The 23,776-nt window shown below is 45.0% G+C and overlaps 1 protein-coding gene across 4 annotated transcripts in view; it reads left to right on the plus strand.

Annotated features, from left to right (window-relative positions):
• PIK3AP1 (phosphoinositide-3-kinase adaptor protein 1) overlaps window positions 1-23,776 on the plus strand; it is a 93,775-nt gene that overhangs the window by 33,580 nt on the left and 36,419 nt on the right. For 3 of the 4 annotated variants that reach the window (XM_024563200.3, XM_045197511.2, XM_045197510.3), the window contains 5 exons: window positions 15,869-16,005; window positions 18,210-18,354; window positions 20,268-20,410; window positions 20,529-20,661; window positions 22,642-22,838. In XM_024563200.3, coding sequence (XP_024418968.2) covers window positions 15,869-16,005; window positions 18,210-18,354; window positions 20,268-20,410; window positions 20,529-20,661; window positions 22,642-22,838 — 755 coding nt within the window. Of the gene's footprint in view, window positions 1-5,395; window positions 5,643-15,868; window positions 16,006-18,209; window positions 18,355-20,267; window positions 20,411-20,528; window positions 20,662-22,641; window positions 22,839-23,776 lie in introns of those variants that run through there. The other variant, XM_053923523.2, reaches the window with a different exon arrangement.

Genomic DNA, 23,776 nt, shown 5'->3' on the forward strand with positions numbered 1-23,776 from the left:
ATGTTGGAGGCTGATAAGCAAGTGGCCAGCCTGTTTTGCTTTGTGGATTTACTTCCACTTCAGAGAGCGATGTTCTCACCCCTGAGATGGGAAAGCCCAGTTCAGCTTGGTTGGGATGATTTGATCAGTTCCTGTATTTTCTGCCTTCTGCTTTCCAACCTCAGGCTGAAATGAAGCAGCTCAAGGGTTGGATTCTGGTGCCAACATGGAAACTTAAAATTCCCTGGAAAAGTCCCTGTAAAGTGGAGAATATTCTTAAGCTGTTAATTATTAAACAACATCAATACTTTTTAGTTTAATTTTTACTCTTTTCAGTTAGAAAAACTGAAGGTCATTTCTTCAAAGGCAGCAACAACAAAAAAAACCCCACCAGAAATCCTAACGTGTATTTTTGGTGGCTTTCTGGGAAGTGGGGGCTATAGAAATGGCCCCTGAGGTGATGGAGGAGGAGATAACAGTGTGGTTTTTGGTTTGTCTGGGGCCTCCTTTCCTTCCCTTGTAGATTCTTAGTTGTTACTGCCACCAATGCTCAAGGGTCAGCAAGGTTGGGAGAGGCCTGAGCCAGCTGACCTGAGGCCATGAAAACTTTAATTTCCTGAGGTCACAGCCAGGCTAACAAGGGGACAAGTCTGTGACTCCAGGCAGATACACTGGTCAGAAGGTAGCAATAGCCAGGCAGTGGCCACTACCAGAGCATTGGCCAAGGTTTAAAAAAAAAGTAAGGCCACAGAGACAAAAGCAGCAGAATTCCAAAGCAGGTGCTCAGAAAGCATGCAGCATAGCAAAGAGCCCAGTGGTGAGCCTCTTCCTGGGGGAGGGTTTCCTGACCCCACTCTCCTTGGAAGGCAGAGCGCTTCCAGGGGACAGACTGAGGACCCTGCAGACACACCACTGCAAACAGAAGAAAGGAGAGGGGTTTGTGGCTGTAGACGGATTCTGACACAGTACAACCCACCTTGGCCTCCCCTCCAGGAAACGGGCAACTAGGAAAGCCCCTGTGACCTTGTATTTGTAGACAAACTGGTTTGGTTGTTTGAATTGTGATACTGCCAAACCGTGGTTCCAGCTTCATGACCCATGTCCTGGGGGTAGACTCACACAACTCAAACATATAAGTACAACAGCCGGAGCGGCACCCATGTCCTGGTTGCTAACAGAAGTACTTCGTTATTAATCATAATGGTCAGGGATTTGGCAACTGCCTTTTACAGAGCCCTTATAATGTGTTGGAGAGTGTTTGACAACAACAATTCTGAGAGGTTGGAATTATAATTTCCATGTCACAAAAAAGGAAAAGGAGGCCCTGAGAAGTTGAGTAACTTGCCTAAGGCAAGCGGCTAGTAAGAGCCAAGATCTAATCTACATTGTCTGTACCCCAAATCCCTTGCTGTTAAGGATTACCCTGTATGAGGCCTTGACGAGAATGCCCCTGGCAGACCTCTAGCTGCTGGGAGTGGAACTGACCCAGGGCCCCAGGGCTGTGCTCTGAAACCATCACAGACCAAGGCATGCTTCTCACGGGCCGCTCCCATCCAATGACTGAGCACAGCAGGGACACTGGAGCAGGCTGGCTCCTGGATGCACTGGTCTCCCAAGGGTCAGCTTCAGCTCAAGGATTCCCTGACAGACTTGCAGAACTTTCCATAGACAGCTCAGTGGTCTAGGACGCTTCCACCCTTCCTTCCTTTCCCCCTCCTTCATTTGGGCCCAGACCATTTGATGGGTCTCCGGCCTCCCTCCCCATTTTCTGCCTCACGGATTTTCCCCAGTGAAATCCTTGCATGTTTCATCCCGGTTTAGCGTTTGCTTCTCAGAAGGCCTGGATGAACACAGTGTACCATGCGAATTTTCAGGGCAGCTGAGCTCAGCCTGCTGGTGTGAATTGGGAAGTTACTTTCCTGTTTCTCTCCAGATTCCGCCCTAAAATCCTCCAGGCGTGAAGCTCTGCCGTGGCCCTCTCTTGTGTTCTACTTTCTCCTGTTAGTCAGTTAGGTGGTTGGTCTTATCTCATCCATCATTCATCTATTCATGCAAGAAGCATTTATTGACTTCGCACTGTGTTCTAGGCTCTGGGGATCCAAAGATGAATGTTAGGGAATCTGCCCTCAGGGAAATCACGGTCTGGTGGAAGAACAATTTGGTCAACAGATAAATAACACTAATTGCTAATGACTCTTCAGTGCTTCCTTTCTGCCCGGTACTCTTTTAAGCATTTTATAAGAATCAACTCATTTTGTACTTACAACTATTGTGTGAGGTAGGTGGTATTATTATCTCCATTTGCACATGGGGAAACTGAGACACTAGTAAGTGGCAGATAGAAAGTGGCCGAGCTGGGGCTTGAACACAGGCAGAGGAGCTTACTGCTCTGCTACGCTGCCACGAGCCGTGCTGCCTGTTCTGAGAGAATGTGGCCATGCCTGGGCAGTGCCGGCTTCCACGGCAACAGAGGCACTGAGCCCAAAGCACTCGGTTCCCTCGTTAACTGCCATAGTGAGAACAATCTCGCTGGGTCATCTGGTGGGGAGAGAACGCCTATTATGTTTGGGGAATCACAGCTTGCTGCTCCTACATGGAAGTGGCTGGATCTCGGCTCTTTCCTGTCTCCTTGGCTACCTGGAACCTCCCTGGGCCACATTTGATTTTCTGGCTCTGGAAGGCCAGATGCAGGGGTATGCGCCTCCCCCTTTCTACATGGAGAATCGTTTTGAAGGAAATGTCCGTTTGGTAAATGAATAATAGCAAAAGTAACTTAACACTTTGTCTAATATTTTTCAGTTTTCAAAGAGCCTCTGTGTCTTTAACACTTACTCCCAACAAGCTTGCAGCAGGCCAGGCAGGAATAAATATTCTCATTTTATTTATATATTAAAAAAGTGTTTTTTATCCTCACCCGAGGACATGCTTATTGATTTTTAGAGAGGGGGAAGGGGGGGGAGAGAAACATCAATGTGAGAGAGAAACACCAATCGGCCGCCTCCTACATGCGCAGCCCAGGCATGTGCCCTGACTGGGAATCACACCCGTGACCTTTCAGTTTATGGGAGGGTACCCCAACGAACTGAGCCACACTGGCCAGGGCAGTATTCTCATTTTAAAGGAGAGAGAACTGAAGCGTAGAAGTCATGGTCACCTACTAAATGGTAGATGTGGGGCTTGAGTCCCTGCCTTCCGTGACTTCGCTGACTGCACTCTTCTAGAACCCCTCCGTAGCTGCATTTCTGTTGCTAGGAAATATTTTACAATATCTTTAGAGCCTTGCCTTTCGTATCGATAACTCAGTTTTTAATTACGGGGGGTAATCAGCAGCCCAGGGTTAAAGGAGTTTTTGTTTTGGTCCATAATTGTTTAAGCAAAATTTGGAGTGCCATCTTTTTGCTTTGTATTGCTTTAAGCCCATCACCGGGGAGGATCACACCCCCACCCCAACCTGACCATACTGTGAAGTGAGATACAGCTTTCAGGGTGAGGAGTGAGAGAAAGTTACCTTTCCTACAATAAAAATGGAAAGTGAAACTGACCAGTCCAATTTCATAGTTTCATAATTTCATGCTAACGGTCAGCATGGGGTGGGGGCAGGGGGAGGGCAGGCAAGAAAACACCCCCTCAGCCTTTCCTGCAATTTTCAGGGCTGAGTGGTGGAAACAAAAAGAAGGGAGTTGTCTTCACAATTTTCTAAGCTCAGTTCTGTTATCAAGAGTTGCCTCTGACCTCTCAGTCCTTGATTGGGTGGAAATGAATCGAGTTTTCGTGGCCTTCCCTAAACAAAGCCCATTTGTCTGTCCTGACAGCAGTAAACCCGGACACCAGTGTCTGTTCAGATTAGAATTGATTCCTGAACCAGGAAACCAAGAAGAGGCTGTTTAAAGACTTGTTATTAATGGCCTCATTACAAGCCTGTGCCATGCCATTTGAACAAAATTTACATAGAGAGAGGAAGCACATTTATAAGTGTCGGAAAGAGATGAAGAAAGAGGAAGCCTTCACCGGAGCTGTGGTATCTACAGCTTTATTAGCAACACTGGGGTTTCCTGATCGATGACACAGGGGCCAGTGGGCCTCTAGCCCTGAGAGTCCTAGTGGAGCACTTCCTCCCCAGTGGAATGCAGGTATGGACAGTGCTTCTGAAGGATCTTGACAACCTTGGCCAATGAAGCTGTGCTTGGTTAGGGCAGTCGCAGAGATGCAGGGCCCAGGAGGGAGCTGGGTTTCTGTGGAACCTATTTTCCTTGGTGGGGCAGCAGATTTTTCCGCACTCGTTCCCAGATTTATCCCAGAAACTGGTTGAGGGAACTTCCGTCAGTGGCCAGGAAGCTGTCCACCCAGGAGAATTATTTCTCCCCTGGGGTCATGTTTCCTGAGATCAGCTCTTCTTTCTGTCTGGGAACTGGTTAGAGGATAGGAACTTTGAGTTCTAAATGTGGCTCTATCATTAAACCAGCAGGTAATGACATAGGGCTCATCAGTTCACGTCCCGAGCTCCCAGTTTCCCCTGTAAAATGGAGATAGTCACATCTGTCATATGTGCTTGGGGACACTGAAAGGAAGAGATGAGAACAAATTAAAAAGGGCTGAGACACTGGGTGGTGCGAGAACTCCCCATAGCCCTTGGCCTCTTGAATGAAGGTGGCTCCAGTACTCAGGAGAGGGTTGGAGGGCTGCAGCCCCATCTGGGAGGGTAATGGGGCTGCAAGCAGATTTTATCACTGGTGGACAACCACAAACTGGTTGTCATGGCAGCCTCAGCTGTGGGACTATTTTTATTCAAGCTGAAGAGCGAGTAGGGTGAGTTGGGGAGGGGAAGGGAAGAACAGTCATCCTTTGCTTTAAAACAAAACAAAACTAACACTTTGACTAGTTCATTTACAGCAACCAGGTAGGGGCTGGATAAAGATCTTAGAGGCCTGAGGTCTGCTCTCCTCCTGCCTTGCTCCCTTTTCCTGAACTTTTAAGTGTCTTGAGGAAGGTCATGGGAATTACCTGGTGAATAAAGGACAAATAGCTCCTTGTGTAGGTGAGCAGGAAAAGACTAGGGTAGATGCTGGATCCAGAATCCTCTACCCACAGCTGCAAACCCACTGACGTGTAGTGCAGCAGGGCAGCCTCAGGAATCTGCAGCTGGCGCGCAACATCTGGATGGCAAAGCAGGTTGGATGTGAGAGGTGAGCCAGCTGGTGCTGGGAAAGGAAGTCGGCGTGGCCTCGTGGGAGGAGAGGATTCAGTTTTCCTCCTCCTTTCTGTTCCTTTCTTCCTGTTTCTAGGAAGGCAGAGTAGCCGCCATGAGTTTATCTAAAGCCTGAAGGGGATATGTCCACAGGACTCTCTGTCTTACCTTTCTGGCATCATGAGGATGATAATGATAAAGGTGACAAGGACAATGACTGATGTCACTTTAATGAACTCACCACTAATGCCGCTGAATAATCACCACCCCCTTCCTCCCTTGGCTTTAACGCCTGTGGGAATGTGGTGGGTAAGAGTCTGGCATTCTACTGACTCCGTTAACATCATTCTGACTGACGACTGTCTGTGACTTTGGGGGTAGCCGGTAGCTTGCAGGTTGGGTGTACTTGTCACTGTGTCGGGAACTTGTTAAATGAGAGGAGTAAGTTGGACGGGAAATTCGACACCCATTAACCAAGGTGAGTGAACAAGGAAGAAGAAAGACCTATGGGTGATGACTGAAATGAAAAAGCAGTCTTGATGTTTGCCAGGAAGCTGGCGGGAGGTGGGGGTTACCGAAACTCAAGATCTGAGTCCCACCATTGCAAGCCTCTCCCCTCCCCGTTCAGTCCTTTGTGCTTCTGCGAAGGAGCAAAAGCTCCTTCATTTGGATCTGCACTTTTGGAATCTGGGGACAAGATCAGGTCTGAGGTCTCCCTTCATGCTTCTAAGGACACAGCAATAGCCATGACACTGATTTTCTTCACTATTAGCTGGTGTAAACAAGATAGTAGGAGAAATGTTTAATCTTAAGAACATTTTTTCTAAGCATTTTGTGGACCATGTTTGTGGTACACTTTCGGACATCAAGTTAATTATAGCTTCTTGTTTACTCACGAAAGCCGATAGAGCAGGATGTTGGCTTGGTAACACTTTGTTAGCCGCTAGTTTATGTTATTCTAGATATTCAAAGACACTGCGTGCTCAGGGTGTGATGGGTGGTCCGCTGTTCCCCTTCTCAATTCTGACCCAGCTTTATAAAAGAGCTGAGGTATTCTGGTTGTATGTCCGGAATTATTTTAAAAACAAGCGAAGAAAATTCTTCAACCTTTAAAAAATAAAACTACATTTTAATTTATATTTTATAGAATTTCCTGTTCTCCTGAATCCTCTTTGTGGACAGGTCTTCAATAAAAAGTCCGAACTCCTTGAATGGTATTCAGGGTTCTCTCTGACACCGAGACTCTCCTGCCCCCCTGCCCCCACCTCCCACCCCAGTGCAGAAGGTGCCCCCACTCGGCTGCCAGTAGCCCAAGTGTGTCATTTGCCTTCGTACCCCGTGCCCTTCATCATGCCATCGCCTCTGCTGGCACAGCCTTCCTGATCCCAAGTCAGTGTTGCCTGTGCCGTTCCAGATCCCGCTTGTCGCTGCTGTGGGATGTCCTTCTTTCTTTGATTTTCTGGTGGCCATAAACTGTGTTTTATAAATCTCTGCTGATTTCCCATCACGTTTTGTTTTAAACTTAATTCTGTCCTTATTTGCTTCTGGAAGTTGGAAAGAAGCTATTTCTCTCTTGTGTAGTCCCCCAAAATTAGTGGGACCAGAAATTTTCTTATCCTAACATTTCTTGGGGGAGGGGGGCCCTAGGATATTTGTTATTTATTGATAGGCAATAAATATTTGTTGAAGGAATAAAGAAATGTGTAGGAGGGAGGAGATTGGATGGAGGTAGAAGAGGGTATGGGGGGGTAAATGGTGATGGAAAAAATTTAAAAAACAAAAGAAATGAATTATGGGTTGTTTTATTAATTTAAATGAAAAAAGATACCTTTTTCACAAAAGGGTAACCTCAGTACCCAGATGCTGTTTGACTTAATTAAAGTTAACTTGTCTTCTTTATCCTTCAGGAAGTCTTTCTCAATTCCTCAAAACTTCTATGCCAGCACTTTCTAAACACTTAAAACACAACTTACTCCATCAATAGTGATATTTATGGTCTCATCACACAGGTTAGTGCTTGTGGGGAAGGTACCACATAGTTCCCAGTTTTTAAATTTTATTTTATTTTATTTTTCTTATACTCACCTGAGGACATCTTCATTTGATTTTTTAGAGAGAGAGAGGAAGAGGGAGAGAGAAACAATGATGCAAGAGAAGCATCAACTGGTTGCCTTCGCACACACCTAGACTAGGGATCTGCGCTGGGACCAGGAAAAGGACCCACAACCTTCTGGTTACTAGGCGATGCTCCAACCACTGAGCCACTCAGGCCAGTGCCATAGTTCTCAGTTTTTAAAGTGGGGCCTCATCTTCCCGGTTCATTTGTAACCTCCGTAAGGCCAAGACTAAAGCGGACGCACTCTTGGGATCCTTCGTGGGATCCATCTTGTTCAGTAGACACTTGCTAGGCGATGAGGAAGCTCAGGTTTCAGCACATTATATGTTGGGCTTTGAGAAAGTGTTTTATGATTTCATCCTTGTGGCTTAGGTAAATGGTGAGAATCAGTAGATGAGAAATTTTATCTTGAGTGGATCAGCCTGTGGAAGGTTCTCAGACCTCAGAACTCTCTATATTCCTGTCCCAGCTATTAAATGTTAAGTCTGGGTCCTGGACCCAGGATGCAAATGAGGAGGGAACACGGCCCCTTTTTCCTGTGGACCTCACTACCTAAGTTGCTTGTCAGTTCATTTCTGCATTCTTCCAGGAGATCTTGACTCTTCTTTACTCTCTCTTTTATCGGCCCCCCTGGAAATTCTGGACACAAAATAGTGACCCCCTCCTACTTCATTCCAGCCCAGAGACACCGTGTTTTCCTGTCTGGTCCCAATGAGCATTTTTGTTTCATTCCATTTTGGGCTAAATTGTTGAAAAATTCTTAATTCTCAGTTGACATTTACCTCCTTAATTTTCTTCTCTGTTCACTTTCTTTTTCCTTGGCATTCAAAGTTCAGAGAAAATAAATTAACGAGTTTATGATACAGGCTTTCTTCCCCCTTTCCACCTTTACTTTACCCTATTTTTAAAAATCAGTAATAAATTTAGCTCATCAGAACAAAGCAGTATAGCATAGTTCAGCCTTTCTCAAACTTCAGTCATGTGAAAATCACCAACATGGGTTTTGGCTTATATTTTTAAACAGCTTTATTGAAATATAATTTATATGCCATGCAATTTACCCATTTAAAGTATATAGGTCAATGGATTTGGGGGGAGTGTATTACATTATCAATTTTTTAAAATTATGGCAGAATATAATATTTGCCATTGTAACCAATTTAACTATACTACTCAGTGACATTAATTACATTCACAATGTCGTACAACCATCACCACTCTCTATTTCTATAATTTTTCCATTACACTATTTACAATGTTTCCATTAAGTCAACTTGTGTTTTTTTATTTAAGTAAATTTATTGTAAAAGGAAACTTCGGCACTATAAATGAAACACCAGCATCTCTTGATGTAAAAAGAAGGTAACTACAAAAACCAAACAGTGGAAACCAAACAGTGTATTATTCTAATTTTCATTAGATACTCATGCCTGCAGAAGCCTGTGGGCTTGCTGCCCTTGTTCTCTCTGTGCTGCGAAGGGAGGTGTGCTCGGTAAAGAGGTGTTAAAGGCACCCTCCTCAAGTGAAGTCTTTTTTCTTAATATAAGTGGGATCAAAAGAAACGAAAGGGGACTGCTTTTTCACAGTGTGGCTCAGTGTCACTGAATGTTTGCAGCACACTTTCGAATCACTTCCTGTACCACGACAGTGCTTGGCCCACAGTGTGGGAAACACTGTCAGAGTTCACGAGAGCATGGATTTGGGGGTGAAATTTCCATCCAGTGTGTACTCTATGATTTAGATAACTTACCTAAATCTCAGTGCCATACTTTTCTCATCTGCGAAATGGGCAGAATTACTAGTCTCTTAGTTGTGATAACATGGAATCATATATGTTAAGGATTTAGTGTTTGCTCAACAAATGTCAATTGTGGTTGTTTTTAAGGACGTTCCTTGTTTATACTTCCTCCAAAGCTTAGCGTTACCTTAAAAGAGAAGTTAGTTTGTGTACTCTGAAAAAAGCTGTCCAAAATCGGCACACGCCATTCTGTTGTTCTTCTTGCCCTACCCCTCCCACAGGCTGTCAAAAAACCATAGTTCGGACTTTGGGACAGAGACAGGAAGCACTGTAGTCTGCCAAGTTAACCAGAAAGTAAGAGAGCGTGGCCTTGGGTCAGAGGCCCCTCCAGGTGTGGGACCCTAGCTGGACCAGTTGGCATTTAGTGTCTCTTGACTTAAACCCCATTGTTGGGATGTGCCCGTTGGCCCTGGTGGCAGGTCCCAGTGTTCCTAACCAAGGTGGCTTTGCTCAGAACAAGGCAGCAGCACCAGGCGTTGGTTAGTGAAAACATACATGTCTCATGAACTGCAGTCATAACCCCAGACCAGGAATAGCAAGTGACGCTGCTTCCTGCCCTGGACCACATCCACCAAAGAGGCTGGTCACAGACACGTGGGGCAAGTTCCTGCTCTGCCCCTTGCTTACTTGGTACGTGACCTTGGCCAGGTTACTTCGATCCTTCAGGCACAGTGTTTCTTTCTATGAAATGGGAATAGGACGTTGATTTCTATCTCACAGGGATGTTTCGAGGATTAAATGAGATAAAGACTATTAAGCAGTCATCACAATATTCAATAAGTGGTAACTTTTATTGTTATCATTATTAGTAATATAAAGAGTTTGTTGCCAGCCCCCTTACCTAGTATGCTGGCTTCATGTGGCTGGTCGTGAATAGAGTGCATACACAACTCATTTTATTTAAAATTCATAGTTTTTTTAGATACAAATAACGTAGACTCCTTTGTAAAGGAAAACAAAATATCCTTTAGTTGTTGACAGATTATTTTAATGTCGTTTAATATGTATAAACACATTCAACTCCTTATGCTTATTGTTCTTTCCCAACTCTGAAAGCAAAACAGACAAGATTCAAATACAGGCATCAAATCAAAGGCAAACTGATCACATTCATGTCGTAGACCATGCTGGCTTATCCAAGCAGCATCTGGACGTGGCACAGGCTGCAGTGCTCACGCCTTCGGGTGAGGGTTCAGGGGTTGAGTTTTGGGGCTTGGCTCTCCCCCCGCATTTCCCTATGTGAAGTAGTGTGTGGGGAAACCTTGGATTCACTTGTCACGAGTGCCTCATCCAGAAATCGTCCTGCCCCCTCTTCTTTCCTCATTAGTCCCTGACATCGAGTGCAGCATGGCCTTAGCTGCAAAATGATCGCACACACACAGGCACCGCAGTCCTGGGGCAGGACCCAGTTGTAACGTGGTCACCCAGACAATCTGGACTATCTTTGCCCTTGCATCCCACTTTAAAGGTGTTATTATCTAAGTGAAAAGCCCAAGCCCAGATTCTCATAAGGACTATCTCTGAGGGCTTTTGGCCAGCTTGAGAAACATTGATCACATCCTGCGTAGATCCCCAAAGTATTTTCACCAGGCTCCAATATTAAATACAATGTGAAAAAGAAAGAAAGAAAGAAAGAAATAAGCAAGACCAAGGACCTGGATGAGAGCGTAATAGCAGTTAAGAACCGAAATTGTCACTGAGCTGCCTGGCAGCAGGGGCAAAAGGCGAAACACCATGTTAACTTACTGTCAAGAGAAAGCAGGCAAGTTCTCTGAAGAAACAAACTTTTCCTGCCATTGAATTCTAGGGGTCCTTTATAGATGACACTTTGGGGAGCTGAATGCACAAAGAAAGTCTTTTTCTATAATTTCTTCACAGTATCTCTAGATCTCATTAAGGCCAAGGGTGTAATTGATAAATTTTAAAGCAGTGACACTCTTGGTATCCTAATAATACTTGATATTTAGGGAGAATCTCTGGGGTTTTCAGAGTACCTTCACTCAAACTTTTACTTTCTGAGTCTCAGGACAGCAAAGGGGGTATTATCTTCAAGGTGACGAGGGGTCAAGAGGGGCCTACATGTTTAAGGAAGAAAGTTTGGGGCCACCTCACTCTGTCAGGTGGGTTTCACGTATGTGTGTCTGGGCTGGCGTTTCCTTCAGAGGAAACTGAATCTGCTGAAGTGGTTGGACCCCAGCCCAGCCTGCGGTGTGCTGTCGAAGAGGCCCACGTGGCTGGGAGGAAGTGATGGTGCTGTCAATCAGCACCGCCAGAGCCACCCCGCAGAGTGAGTGGCATTCTGCCCCGCTTTCTGAAATGCATTAGCTGCTGGTGGCCATCTAGGGGACTGAAAGAATAGACCTGCTACAAGGCAGTGTTTATACGGCCCATCCGAGCTCTGGGGAATATCCTTCATGGGCTGTGCTATTAGGATCGATCTCATTTACGCCAAGCTGGTGAAATAATTAACCAGCAGTCAGCTACTCTCTTTCTCCTCACCCCACCCTCATTATCAAAGTGCTTTCTCACTAGGGGAAACATGAAAATACATGAAAGATTGGAAGGAAGGGAGAAGAGAGGAAGGGAGGGAAGGGCCATGCACAATCCCACTGCACGTTTTCTTCTGGCCTTTTAAAATGCAAGTTTTCTTTACATAATCGAGATCCTATGCTCTAAGATGTGGGATATAAATCCTAGTTTTTTGCTGTACATTAGTGTCATAAGCTTTTACCTAAAACTCTTTGAAAATAATATTTTTAATACTTTCTCATCAGGTTATTTTCTGATTTTCACTGATGCAAAAAATGATTTAGCAAACATCCTGGTTCATTTTATTTGTCTACATTTTGAACATTTATTTTCCTCCTTAAGAGAGATTTTCACAAGTTGAATTACGTGGCCAAAGGTGTAAACGTTTTGAAGGCTTTCTCTCTCTCAGTACACGGACGCATGGCTTTCCGGAAAGGTCGTACGAATTTGTACTTTGTCAGAATCAAATGAGAGTATGTGTCCCTCCTCACCTTCGAACACTTCCTATTTGAAAAGGTAAAATAACAATATGTCGTTTTTATGTTCTTGTGATTACATGGTGGTTGGTGGTAATGAATGATTTATGTATATTTTCTTTGATGAGGAGGTGATTGTATTTCTTCCTTTGTGAATTATCTACTTATTGGGCTTTGGGTGTTTTTAAAGAGATTTCTCTGACCCCTTAATATATATAAAGGAGATTAGCCCCTTGGTATATTTATCTCAAATGTTATCCAGTTTCTGATTTGCCATTGGATTTTTTTTGGTAACAGCTTTATTGAGGTATAATTTACATAACATACAATTTACCCATTTAAAGTATACAGTTCAATGATTTTTTTTGTATAGTCACAGGCTTGTGCAACTATTGCTACAATTAAGTCTAAATATTTTCATCACCTCAAAGAGAAACTCCATATCCTTCAGCTGTCACTTCCTGACCTCACCCCACCCACCACGTCCCCCAGGCCTCAGCAACAGCGAGCCTGCTTTCTGTCCCTATAGATTCTCCTGTTCTAGACAGTTCATGTATTTGGGATCATATCATACGTGTTTTTTTGTGATTGGCTTCTTTCACTCAGCACAGTGTTCACCTATGTTGTAGCATGTTTCAATATTTTCTTCCTTTTTATGGCTGAGTAATATATTTCATCAGTCAATGGACATCTGGGTTGTTCCCACCTTTGATTGTCCATAAGCATTATCATTTAGTTTTTATGTTTTTAAGTTTTTATTTACTGAAGTTTTAAATTCATGTCATCAACTCTATTGCCTGTTTGGGTTGTATTTCTTCATTTGTTTAAGATTAACAAATCTTTTCCCAAACCAATGATAAAAGTTTCATCTATATTTTCATCTTTTTAATTTTTAAAATTTGTTTTATTTTATTTTTATGTTAATCTATAATTCATGTCAATTTAATTTGGGGGTTTATGAGATTTAGGAAGAATCTAAATAGTCCCCCCACCCCCTCCACCCCCAACCCAAGTAGCTAAGTTTCTCTAGCACCGTCGGCTGAGTTGTCCTTCTCACCAAACGTCTTCTTTACTCTGTACTGGTTTTTAACACTTTCTTTATCACATACTATGTTTTTATGAGAATGAAGCTTGGTTTATGGGCTGTCCATTGTATTTAACTGCTCTATTTAAGTCTTTATGACTTCAGTATAAAATAGGACTACCTTGATTGTCTTTTAAACTTTAGTTGGAGACATAATATCTATATAAATAGAATTTCCTTAGATAGGAAAATTGAATATTATAAAGAAGAATGTGTTTGCAATGACGATTTAAAAAAAAAAACAATGCAAGGAGGGATGTGTCACTTTTGTTTGAAAAATGAGAAAGTTTTTTCCATGATTGTGTTGATTTAGTTAGGTTTTTCTATGTATTTTGAGATAATATTGGTAATTTATATTTATCTATAAAAATTATATTGAAATTTTCAAAATTCTTAGCATAGAGGTTTCACCTCACTGTGTTTCTAAAAATTCACCATATCTGTTGTTTTCATCTTTTTCTCATTTGGCTTATGTTTTCTCTATTCTTTTATTAATTATATTTCCTAGAGCTTTCACTCTGTGGCCAGCAGATGAATGGGTCAGCACTTTGGAAGACATTAAGAGGTTTTTCTTTTTTGAAGCAATGGTAGATTGTTCCGTGGGTCTATCCCAAGGAGATTATGCCTATATAATAAATTAGAGTAGGTAATTGGCAAGAGATGAGTTAATAATTCTGGACCAATAAATAATTTTGGGCAGGTTTTTTGCAGTTTTAAAGTAACTAGTGGAATGTTTTAAATCAGTGGGGTTGTTTTCTCATTCAGGAAGAACCTCAGAAAGGAAAAAATGGGATGTTCAAGCATCTAATAATAACAGATTGAAGCTTGATGTGATAGTATGTAGTTATTACGAAGAAGGATATTCATTATCCCTGATCTTTTGGCTCTTTCATTCACAGGCTCCATGGTGGGTGGGAGTCTCTTGGGTAGCGTGTGTAGCTCAGTCCCTGGGGATGGGCCCTAAACTTTTTAAAAGTAACCAATCAAGGAGAGAAGGGTGTGGGAAAGGGCAGATCCAGCAGAGAGAATGGCAGCCTTCAGTTAACTTGACTTGGAGAGCAGGGAGGTGGGAGAAGACTGCATTTAGCCTTTGCAGGGGGCTGTTAGCACTGCGGGAGGGGAGTCAGTAGGAATGGGAAGGAAAGGAGAGGTAGAGGAGAACGATGGCTCTGATGCCTAGCAAAAAAACAGTATCACCCTCCTTGGAACTCCCAGGGTCCTTTGCCCCATCTCTTAGCCCTGAATTCTGCCTGGATTCTTGTTGCACAAATAAGATCAGAGACCTGGACTCACTCAGCCTGGCCTTCTGGAATAATGCATCTTGGGAGAAGACACAGAGGGGGAGGAGCAGCAGGACTGTGTGTCTCAGTGCCCATCACGCTCTGGGGTCTGAGTAGACATCTGTCAGCACAGATGTCAGGCTGTAGGACAGGAATGGGAAGCCTCGACCCCTCCCCCAGCCTGAGCAGGTCTTGGGGGTCCTTGCCTAGGACCTTGTCCCTAGCTCTGCTCTCCGCCACCTCAGCCTTCTAGATTTTGGGAGCACAGCCTGTGGTTACAGCTTTCTGGGGGGACATTTCGGTGGCCTGATCCACCACCTGTTCTAGCCTTCTACCAGGACTAATCCCCATGAGCTCTGCAGGAAGCCATCACCTTCCCTGGGAGGCCACCCTGTAGGAATTAGCCAAGCCAACCCTGACCTCTCACCCAGCCACCCTTTAAGATTGCGGGCTCTATAAAGGCAGGAGTGATATCTGCTTCAGCCTCGTATCCTCTGGGTGACCAACACACTTGGCTGGCTCTCTAAGTGGTTTAGGAATGCAGAAGAGCAAGCGCAAGAAAGGGGTGATGAACCTCCCCTCTCCTCTTAACCATTCTTTACCATTTGTCTCTCTCTGAGGAGCTGATTAAATCTTTGAACTACCCGCAGAGAAGCCTAGGCAAACACACACATGCACACAGAGTCTTGCACACACGCAGCCTATCAATGGGTGGATCCTGGCGAAGAGCCTCTGCCTTACAGTTCTGGCAGTTTCCATTTACTCCATCTCCGCATCACCTCGTGTGTGCCATGGCCCGCACAGCTACACACCCTGCTCACCTGTTCTGAATCTCTGCACGCTCTAACCTTTCCACAATAGAGGTGTTGGCTACGGTACTGATCTGGAACTCGGTTACAGTGACCTCAGATTTGCTGAAAATGATTGCTTTTCACTGTTGCTCTGGAGGGGGTACATTGGCTAGCCATGACCCTGAGGAATCATGGCTTCCAGGACAGCACAGGTTTTACTTGATGTTCAAAAGATGACCTTTACGTGGACAGCCCGTTCTTGGCCCTGCCTAGGAAGAAGGCACCTCCTTTTCTCACAACTGCCAAAGCCAGCCCTGCAAGAAGTGCAGAGGTGAGGCTGCCAGAAGCCTATTGGCTGAGACTAGATGTGCCAGCCTCAGACAGCAGCCTGCCTCAGACTTTCCTCCACATCACCCTCTTACTGTCACCCTACCCTGTGGCCTACATGGTGGTTGGCTTTTCCCCATTAGGTCCTCTTTCATGATTTCCTGAGTCACTCCCGTCAGTTTGTATTTGTTTAACATTCACAGCCATTTCCTATTTGGTAATATTTGGGGTTTTCATGGTGTGGAACATACCCAGCAGCTCTCCTTCCTTCTGTCCCATTCAACGGCGCTCTCTGTTTCATAGATTCTGGCTGCGACTCGGTCACCGACACTGAGACTGAGGACGAGAAGGTCCTGCCCTACTCGAAGCAGCAGAGCCTGCCACTGGAGACTTCACCTGGGAACCTGATGGTGGTGCAGCCAGACCGCATTCGCTGTGGGGTAGGCACTTCTGGGGCTGGTGGGCTGATGCCAGAACAAGGGCTTTCAGGCTTCTCGGCAGATGCAATTGTCGGAGTAAAAGGAGCTGGGTTCTCCTGCGGCACCTCAGTGTAATCCCAGCCTTCCTGTCGGGTTTCCCCTGTACGGCAGCTGCCCTGGGAACCCCAGTATCTGGGTCTCGGGTACACCTCACTCTTTTTCCTCAAAGAGCGATGAGCCCAGGAATGTATGTGCCATCAATGTAAGACTGTTAGGTCATGGATCCAAAACTTAGAACACGTGGGGGACCAGCAGACACGAGCATTGCTGTTCAATGGTCGTGCCACCCATGACATGAGGTTAGAGGCCCAGCTCTGTTCCTGTGTAGTGCTGGGAGGAAAGAAACGTGAGGCATTTTGAGAGCTTGCTTTTCTGCCAACTGGCCACTGGCATGGCCCAAAGGATGCTATGGAGCTTGATGGCTTCAACTTGCTGGCAAACATTGCTTGCTGAAGGAGTAAGATTAATGCCTAAGCATAATATGAATATCAGTTTCAGTGGTGAGACTTAAGTTAACAGGAGACTTGCCTGTGGAGGGCCCCTGTCATTTGAATTCTACTGTAGTTTCTCATGATCTTTCCTTTCCTGAGGAGCAATGTGTGATACTAGTTCAGAGCAGCAAAATGCTTCCCTGCGGATACAAGCCCTTTGCTAAGTTTGCCACTCCGGGCCCCTTGAGGCGAGAGGGTAGGAGAGCTGTGGCAATGGGAATGACTAGTTTCTCTGACCTATTGAGTGGCTTTCCGTGCAGCCCGAAGTCAAGGCAAGGACTCCCTATGTGAGGGCTACACACCACTGCTTTGGGCTGGATTGAACCCAAACATGTTTGATTTGGACTGCTCAGTGTTTTAAAAGTTAGGCCTGAGAATCTGTGTTTCCAACTTTCTTTGAATCAGAATCTGGTAATGCCAAGCCTGAGATGCTGGCTTAGCCTGAGATGCTGGCTGGGCTGAGCAGCCCTTTAGACAGAGCATGCATCTCCCAGTCCGCTCCATACTCCTTCCTGCCTCTCATCCTGAGATGGGGCTGGTGGGTGCCTGTCGGGGTGGGGAGGAGGGATTGGACTAAAGAACGATGCCTTCACATGCCTCCCTGATTCTTGAGGCTTTCGTTCCTTCTCCCATCCTTGCTTCTACTCATCCAGGATACTCTGTGTTGTCTACTTGAGGTCTCCGGGTCCTGGGGCAGTGGGGCTGGGATTGGATCCTGACTGTCCATCGAGGAGACAAACTTATTCAGTCTGGCTCCCCGAGCTCCCTGTGAGAAGGAGCAGGTGGGACAGGGCTGGGCCTGAGGCAAGAGTCAGGTTAGCCACAAACACATTCACATCCAGCCTCAGAGGCCCCCAGGAACCAGGACCACGCCCCTCCCTCACCTGCTGTGAAATCACAGCCCTTGTCGTGAAGGGCAGTATGAGGACTTTATAGCAGAATCTTAGGATGAACATATGGGGATTAGCTTTGGCCAGAAACATCTCCTTTTCATGTGTTTTGAAGAGGCTTACATCTTTACCAGTGCATTGTCTTGGAGGACCATTCCCCAGCACAGTAAAACAAGATAATTCCATTTGGCCAGCTTGGCAAGAGATCTTAAAGCAAGGCAAAAGAGCTATGCAGGTTGCTCAGTGCCTTTGGAAAATTAACCCTCCAGAAAGTTATTTTCATCCTTCTGAGAACAGCATTCAGCTACATAACGAGAGGGCTTCTCTAGGCTGGTGCCTCTCACACCAGAGGTGTGAGGTGCATGGGTCACCCGGGGTCTCAGTAAAATGCAGATTCTGGGTCAGTGGGTCCAGGTGGGGCCTGATGGATTGGTACTTTTATCAAATACAATAAAAAAGAAATGCTATAAAAATGAAATAATAAGACATGTAAAATATAAGACCTAGTTTTAAAAATTACTACTATTAGGTTCAACATATATAAGATTACTCCATCAAATTATTATAAAGGTTTTACTCTTGGTTTTTGTAACTTGTGTCATTGGGACCTGCAGCAAACAGTGGCTTCCCAGCCCTGGACTGAAGAGTCCTGTCCCCCCCAGTCCCGGGTCCCATTCTAGAACAGCCTCCCTAAATAAGGCTGGGGCCGAGGGAGACTCTCTGGCTCAGCAGCCTAGTAGGGGACCCAGCAGGGGGCGGGGATGATGGCTGGTCTCCCTTCCAGGTAGAAACCACGGTCTACGTCATTGTAAGATGTAAGCTGGATGAGAGAGTGACGACGGAAGCAGAGTTTTTTCCAGAGGATTCTCCCTCGATAAGGGTGGAAGCCAAGCTGGAGAATGAGTACACCGTGTCCATGAAGGCTCCCAGTAAGTAGCCCCAGGTACCTCCAGAAATTAGGCATCGTGTTAGGGTGGGGGCCCCTCTTGCTTTCTTTTACTTGTCCTGCCTTCACTCAGCAATGAGCAAAGTGACAGCTGCGATTTGGATTTGGAAAGGAATGGCAGAAGCATCTATGCGTGATGGGGGAAATGGCTATATTATTATAAAGTTCATATATTTAAAAATTTTGGAAATTAGAGGAAAGCCAGAAAAAAGTCATCAGACTACCATTCAGTCTTTTGGGCCTTTGCTCACGATTTTTTAAAACGTAGTTCTTTCAATAGTATCTATGACCTGATAGTCTGTTTCTCTTTATGTAATCTTATATTTATTCTCTCTCCACCCCTTTACCCGCATGGTATTACATGGGCTTTGTAGCTTTTCATTTTATAACACATTTTTTCTTTTCATTTTTTTATAACACTTTTTTCTGTTACAAAATAATGTATGTTCAGTACAGAACATTTAAAGAATAGAATAACCATAAATGAAAGTTACCCATATGCCCACCCCACGGGAAATCACTGGTTTCTGTATTTTTCCACATCTGTGTACATGGCTTCGTACTGCCTCATAGCCCGCTTTCATTGCCTAGAAAATACCTCGGAGTGTTTTCTCACATTACTAAATATTCTTTTACAACGTGATGCTTAATGGTTGCAAGGTAATCCATTGTATAGATGTACCGCAGTTCATAAAACCAGTTCCTTGTGTTGGACTTGTGTCTTATAACTATAATCTTTAAAGCTGCATGATACTCAGTTGAAAAGAAGTCTCATCTTTTAATTCTCAATTTTCTCATTGTTGTATATTTATGTAATTTCTGATTTCTTATTGTCTTCTTATAATTTTAAATCATGATATATTGAGCATCCTTATGCTAGCAGGGTTTTTTTTTTTTTCCCCTTTTGTATTTAGGATTATTTCCCCAAGATGGAATCCCTAAAACAAGGGGTATTTTTAAGGATCCTGGAAAATAGTGCTTAACTGCTTTCTGAAATATTGCTACTGTCAACCAACACTAGGCCAACACTAGGTGTTAGCATTTTAAATATCTGTGCTCAGTTGATGTTTTTAAAAGTAACCCATTGTTTTAATTTGCATTTCTTTGATTACTAGTGAGGTTGAATATTTTTCCATGTTCTCTACTTGTTGCATTTCCTCTTTTGTGAATCGAATCTTTGTGGTTGGTATATTTTTAATTTTTTCTTTTCCCCTCAAAACCCCTTCCTGTGGTGCAGAAGAGAGCATGCAGGGAGAGCGCGTCGTAGTAACAGCAGAGCAGTGAATCAGTTCTACTAGCCAGTTGTGGGGTGCGCCTGCCAGGGCCCACCTTCTGGCAGCCACTGGCCTCTGCATAAAGTGCTTTAAATTCAACTCTACTTCCCATGTATGGCAGCCCTGGGCCTATAGTCCCAAACAAAACATGAAAATTATTCGAAAATTAAATTTTAGACCCAATGAGAACAATTCCTCTGACTCAGAGCTCTGCCCCATGCTGCTCAGTCTGCTCGTCTTCTATTTCTGCCCTTTCTCTCACTTCCCTATCCCCAGCTCACCTTCAAGGTCTTTCTTCCAGCCCTCAATTAATTTCTTCCCCATTAATATGAGCCCATAGCCCTGGCTGGTGTGGCTCAGTGGATTGAGCTCCAGCCTGCAGACCAAAGGGTCGCTGGTTCGGTTCCCAGTCAGGGCACACGCCTGGGTTGCGGGCCGGGTCCCCAGTTGGGGACATGTGAGAGACATCCCCACACTGATGTTTCTCTCCCTCTCTTTCTCCCTCCCTTCCCCTCTCTCTAAAAATAAATAAACTCTTTAAAATACATAAATAAATAAAAATAAACTTAAAAAAAAAAAGATGAGCCCATAAACACTTTTTCATGGACACTTGTTTTTCCAGACCTTTCCTCCGGGAATGTCTTTCTGAAAATATATTCCGGGGATTTAGTGGTGTGTGAAACCACTGTGAGCTACTACACCGACATGGAAGAAATCGGGAATCTATTGTCCAGTGCCGCGAATCCTGTGGAGTTCATGTGTCAGGTGAGGGTGTGGAAAGGAAGCCTGGGTGTTCTGGGCATGTAATTTCTGCTCGTGGTTGATCTGCTGGGTGGGAGATGGCTTGGTTTTAAAATCTGACTGTCTTCACTTTTGTGTTCAGGCCTTTAAAATTGTGCCCTACAACACAGAAACCCTTGATAAACTGCTGACTGAGTCCCTGAAGAACAACATCCCTGCGAGCGGACTGCACCTCTTCGGAGTCAACCAGCTGGAAGAGGAAGACATGATGACAAGTAAGTCAGCAGCCCAACCTCAGGAGACCGTCCAGTCAGCCCGTGCATCCTGCTCCTGGTCCCTGCTCTATAGCCCTTGCTCCGAGAAGGGTTCATTCTTCACTGGCTAGCCAGAGATTTTTCTCAATCGTAAATCTGAGTATCTCACCACCTTACTTACAAACCTTTTGTGAAGTCCAAACTCCTTAACCTGTTTACAGAGTTCTTCCCAAGGGCTCCCGCTGCATCTCTGCTCTCATCTCTCCCCACTCTCTCCCTAAGCTTCTGGGCTCTGCTCTATAGCAGGTGTGGACTCCTTTCGTCTAATGAAAATTCCGCCCTGCCTCTTGCTACCCGGACTCTTGGGAGTAGAGTTCTGCCTCCCCTTCTTGGTTGCCATATACCCGGCTAACTTCTCTTGGACCCCCTGCAGCGGCTTCGGTTGCACTTTCTCTGGAAGACCATCTCAGACCTTCAGTCGGTTCTGCCTGCGTGCTGCAGGCTCCCCTAGCGTGCTGGGTATCCACTGCCCTACTGCTCCTCAGCCATGTCTGTCTTCTTTGATAGCGCAGTGAGAGCTGAGACTGTAGCTGAGTGGTTGGTTCACTATAGGCTTGAAACAAATATTTGCTTGATGAGGGAGGAGCACACTCGTGTGCGCATGCGACATGGCTGGAACTAGGAGAACCAACCATTTGCATGGGGATGGTGCTTGGCACGCTGGACAGGATGCCTGTTATTTGCTTCCGTGGACACCACTCTTCCCTTGTGCCATAGTTACACTGCATGGTGGGACCGCTTCCCGCCTCCCTTTGCCTGTTTCCCATCCTTCCATAGGCTAAGAGAACCATAGGGTGAGGTTATACTACCTTTACATCCTTCTCCTGGGGCCAATCTCCTGTTGCCTCTCCCCATTTTCCTGCTGTGGAATGTTCTTGCATCACTTTCAGCAGGCGTTAATATTCTCTGTTCTTAAACTTGGGATTCAGGAGAGAGTCTGTCATAGCCCCACAAAGTGGGGCCCTGGGGATATTTTCAGGCCCTTCTTCCCAAGGAGCTAGGTTTGGCTTATTTAAAAAAAAAACATTACACACACACACACATACACATAAAATGTTTGTATAGAAACTTATACATGTATATATAGATACATATATGTATTTATCTTTCTATATGTATATATGTATCACTCTTGGGTTGAGAAATCAACTTTTATGAGAACAAGACAAAAAATATTTGCCTTCACTGTACACCAGACACATCTATTGTCTCAGTCAAATTTAACTTGCTGCATTCAGATGTTAGAGGGTAGAGGAGGTCATGGGGAACCAGTGATTCTCAAGAGTACTTTGTCTTTCACAAATCAGAGGTTAACGTACCTCCTAGGGTTCCCATGCACTAACACAAACGTTAAAGCCTGTTTTAAACAAGGCACTTACTGTATAGCATCATGTTAATCTCCCCAAGTCCCTTTGAGATTGTCTAGAAATACTTTTTGGTTCAAAACTAAGACCTGGGGAAAGGCTAAGTAACATACTCAGGATTACCTGACATACTTTATGAAATTGGGAATAAGAGCTATGAAGATGAACTTCTTTCTTTTAATCAGCACAAAGCAATTGCTTTGAAGTGCACTGAAATTTGCAGAGAAGGTCAAAACACATTGTACTTCGTGGCTGCTATTTAAGTCTTTAGAAAAATCAGCACATTTTGAATTAGTATTATTTCTCAGGAATCTCCGATCCTTTTAGAGAAAGAAGGTAGGATATTAATTACTAGATTTGCTAATTAATTAACATATCATTTCTTCTGTCATCTGAGGGCATAATTTTCAGTGATGCCCTGAAGGAAGCTGTCAGATGTTGGGTCAATCGACCAAGAGGTGATGATTGAGTGCCTGCTGGATGCTGTGGGAGGCTTGCCAGCTTCGTCTCCCGGGACAAGACTGCCCTCTGCCTTCACTGTTATCTGTCCATTAAGTCTTCCTTGATGATTTTTCAGATCAGAGGAATGAAGAGCTGCCCACCTTGTTGCATTTTGCTGCGAAGTATGGACTGAAGAACCTCACTGCCTTGTTGCTCACCTGCCCGGGAGCCCTACAAGCATACAGTGTGGCCAACAAGCATGGCCACTACCCCAACACCATCGCTGAGAAGCATGGCTTCAGGGACCTGCGGCAGTTCATCGATGAATACGTGGTAAGGCCAAGGCGGGAGAGGCCCCAGGGCTGGAAATGCGTTGTGTGGTCCTAGGGCGGACTTTTCACCAAAGATGTGGGCGGATCTCATCTCTGGCATGTCCTTGTCTGCCTCTTCCAGTGGCGCCTGGATGTGTGGGCTAAAGAATGAGCCCTGGAGTCACAGGGACCTGGGTCCAAGGCCCTGCACCAATGCCTGCCAGCCACATGACTTTGGGCAAGTGGTGTGTCCACTCTCTGTTTCCTAATATGCAGAAGGCAGATGATAATAGTTCTACCCATATGCTCTTTTGAGGATGAAAGGAAACAGTGTAGATAAAACACTGAGGTCCACCTGCAAAGAATTTAAAGAGGTGTTTATGGAATGAATCTGCTGCAGGTTTGATGCTGATTCCTCTTCCCCAGTCACCTTCCCACGCACTTCCAAGGCACCTCAGTGGGGTACTCCCAGCTGCCTTACCCACCATCAGGCCCAGGTGAACTGTGTTAGGACTGGTTCCTCCCTTAGCAGAGAACACCAAAAAGCTCTGCACCTGAGGTTTCAGGAAGCCCGACTGTGAAGTCCCACCTGCTGACAGCCTGTCTCTTTCAGAGACTTTGCCTGTCTTAAAGTAGATATCCACAGTTTATCTGCTCATCTGTAGATAGGAGTTTATCTGCTCATCTGGTTCTGGACTGCACACTCTATTGCATCATGACTTCTGGTTCTTCTTTGAGTGTGATCTGACCCCTGGCCAGGCTTTATTACTTGCCCTAGTATTGCTTCCATTGTCTTGGAGGCAGCAGCTCTTTCAGACTCTGCCCTACCTGTTTCTGGTTTTCCTCCATCTTCATGATTCACAGTGGGGACGTGGGAATAGCTCAGCCTCTGGAACAGGGCACTGACCTCAAAAGGAACAATAAATGCAATCCTGTCTTGCTCTCTTATGTCCAGAAAGG

This window comes from Desmodus rotundus, chromosome 4 (assembly GCF_022682495.2).
Source record: "Desmodus rotundus isolate HL8 chromosome 4, HLdesRot8A.1, whole genome shotgun sequence".
Classification (NCBI taxonomy): domain Eukaryota; kingdom Metazoa; phylum Chordata; class Mammalia; order Chiroptera; family Phyllostomidae; genus Desmodus; species Desmodus rotundus.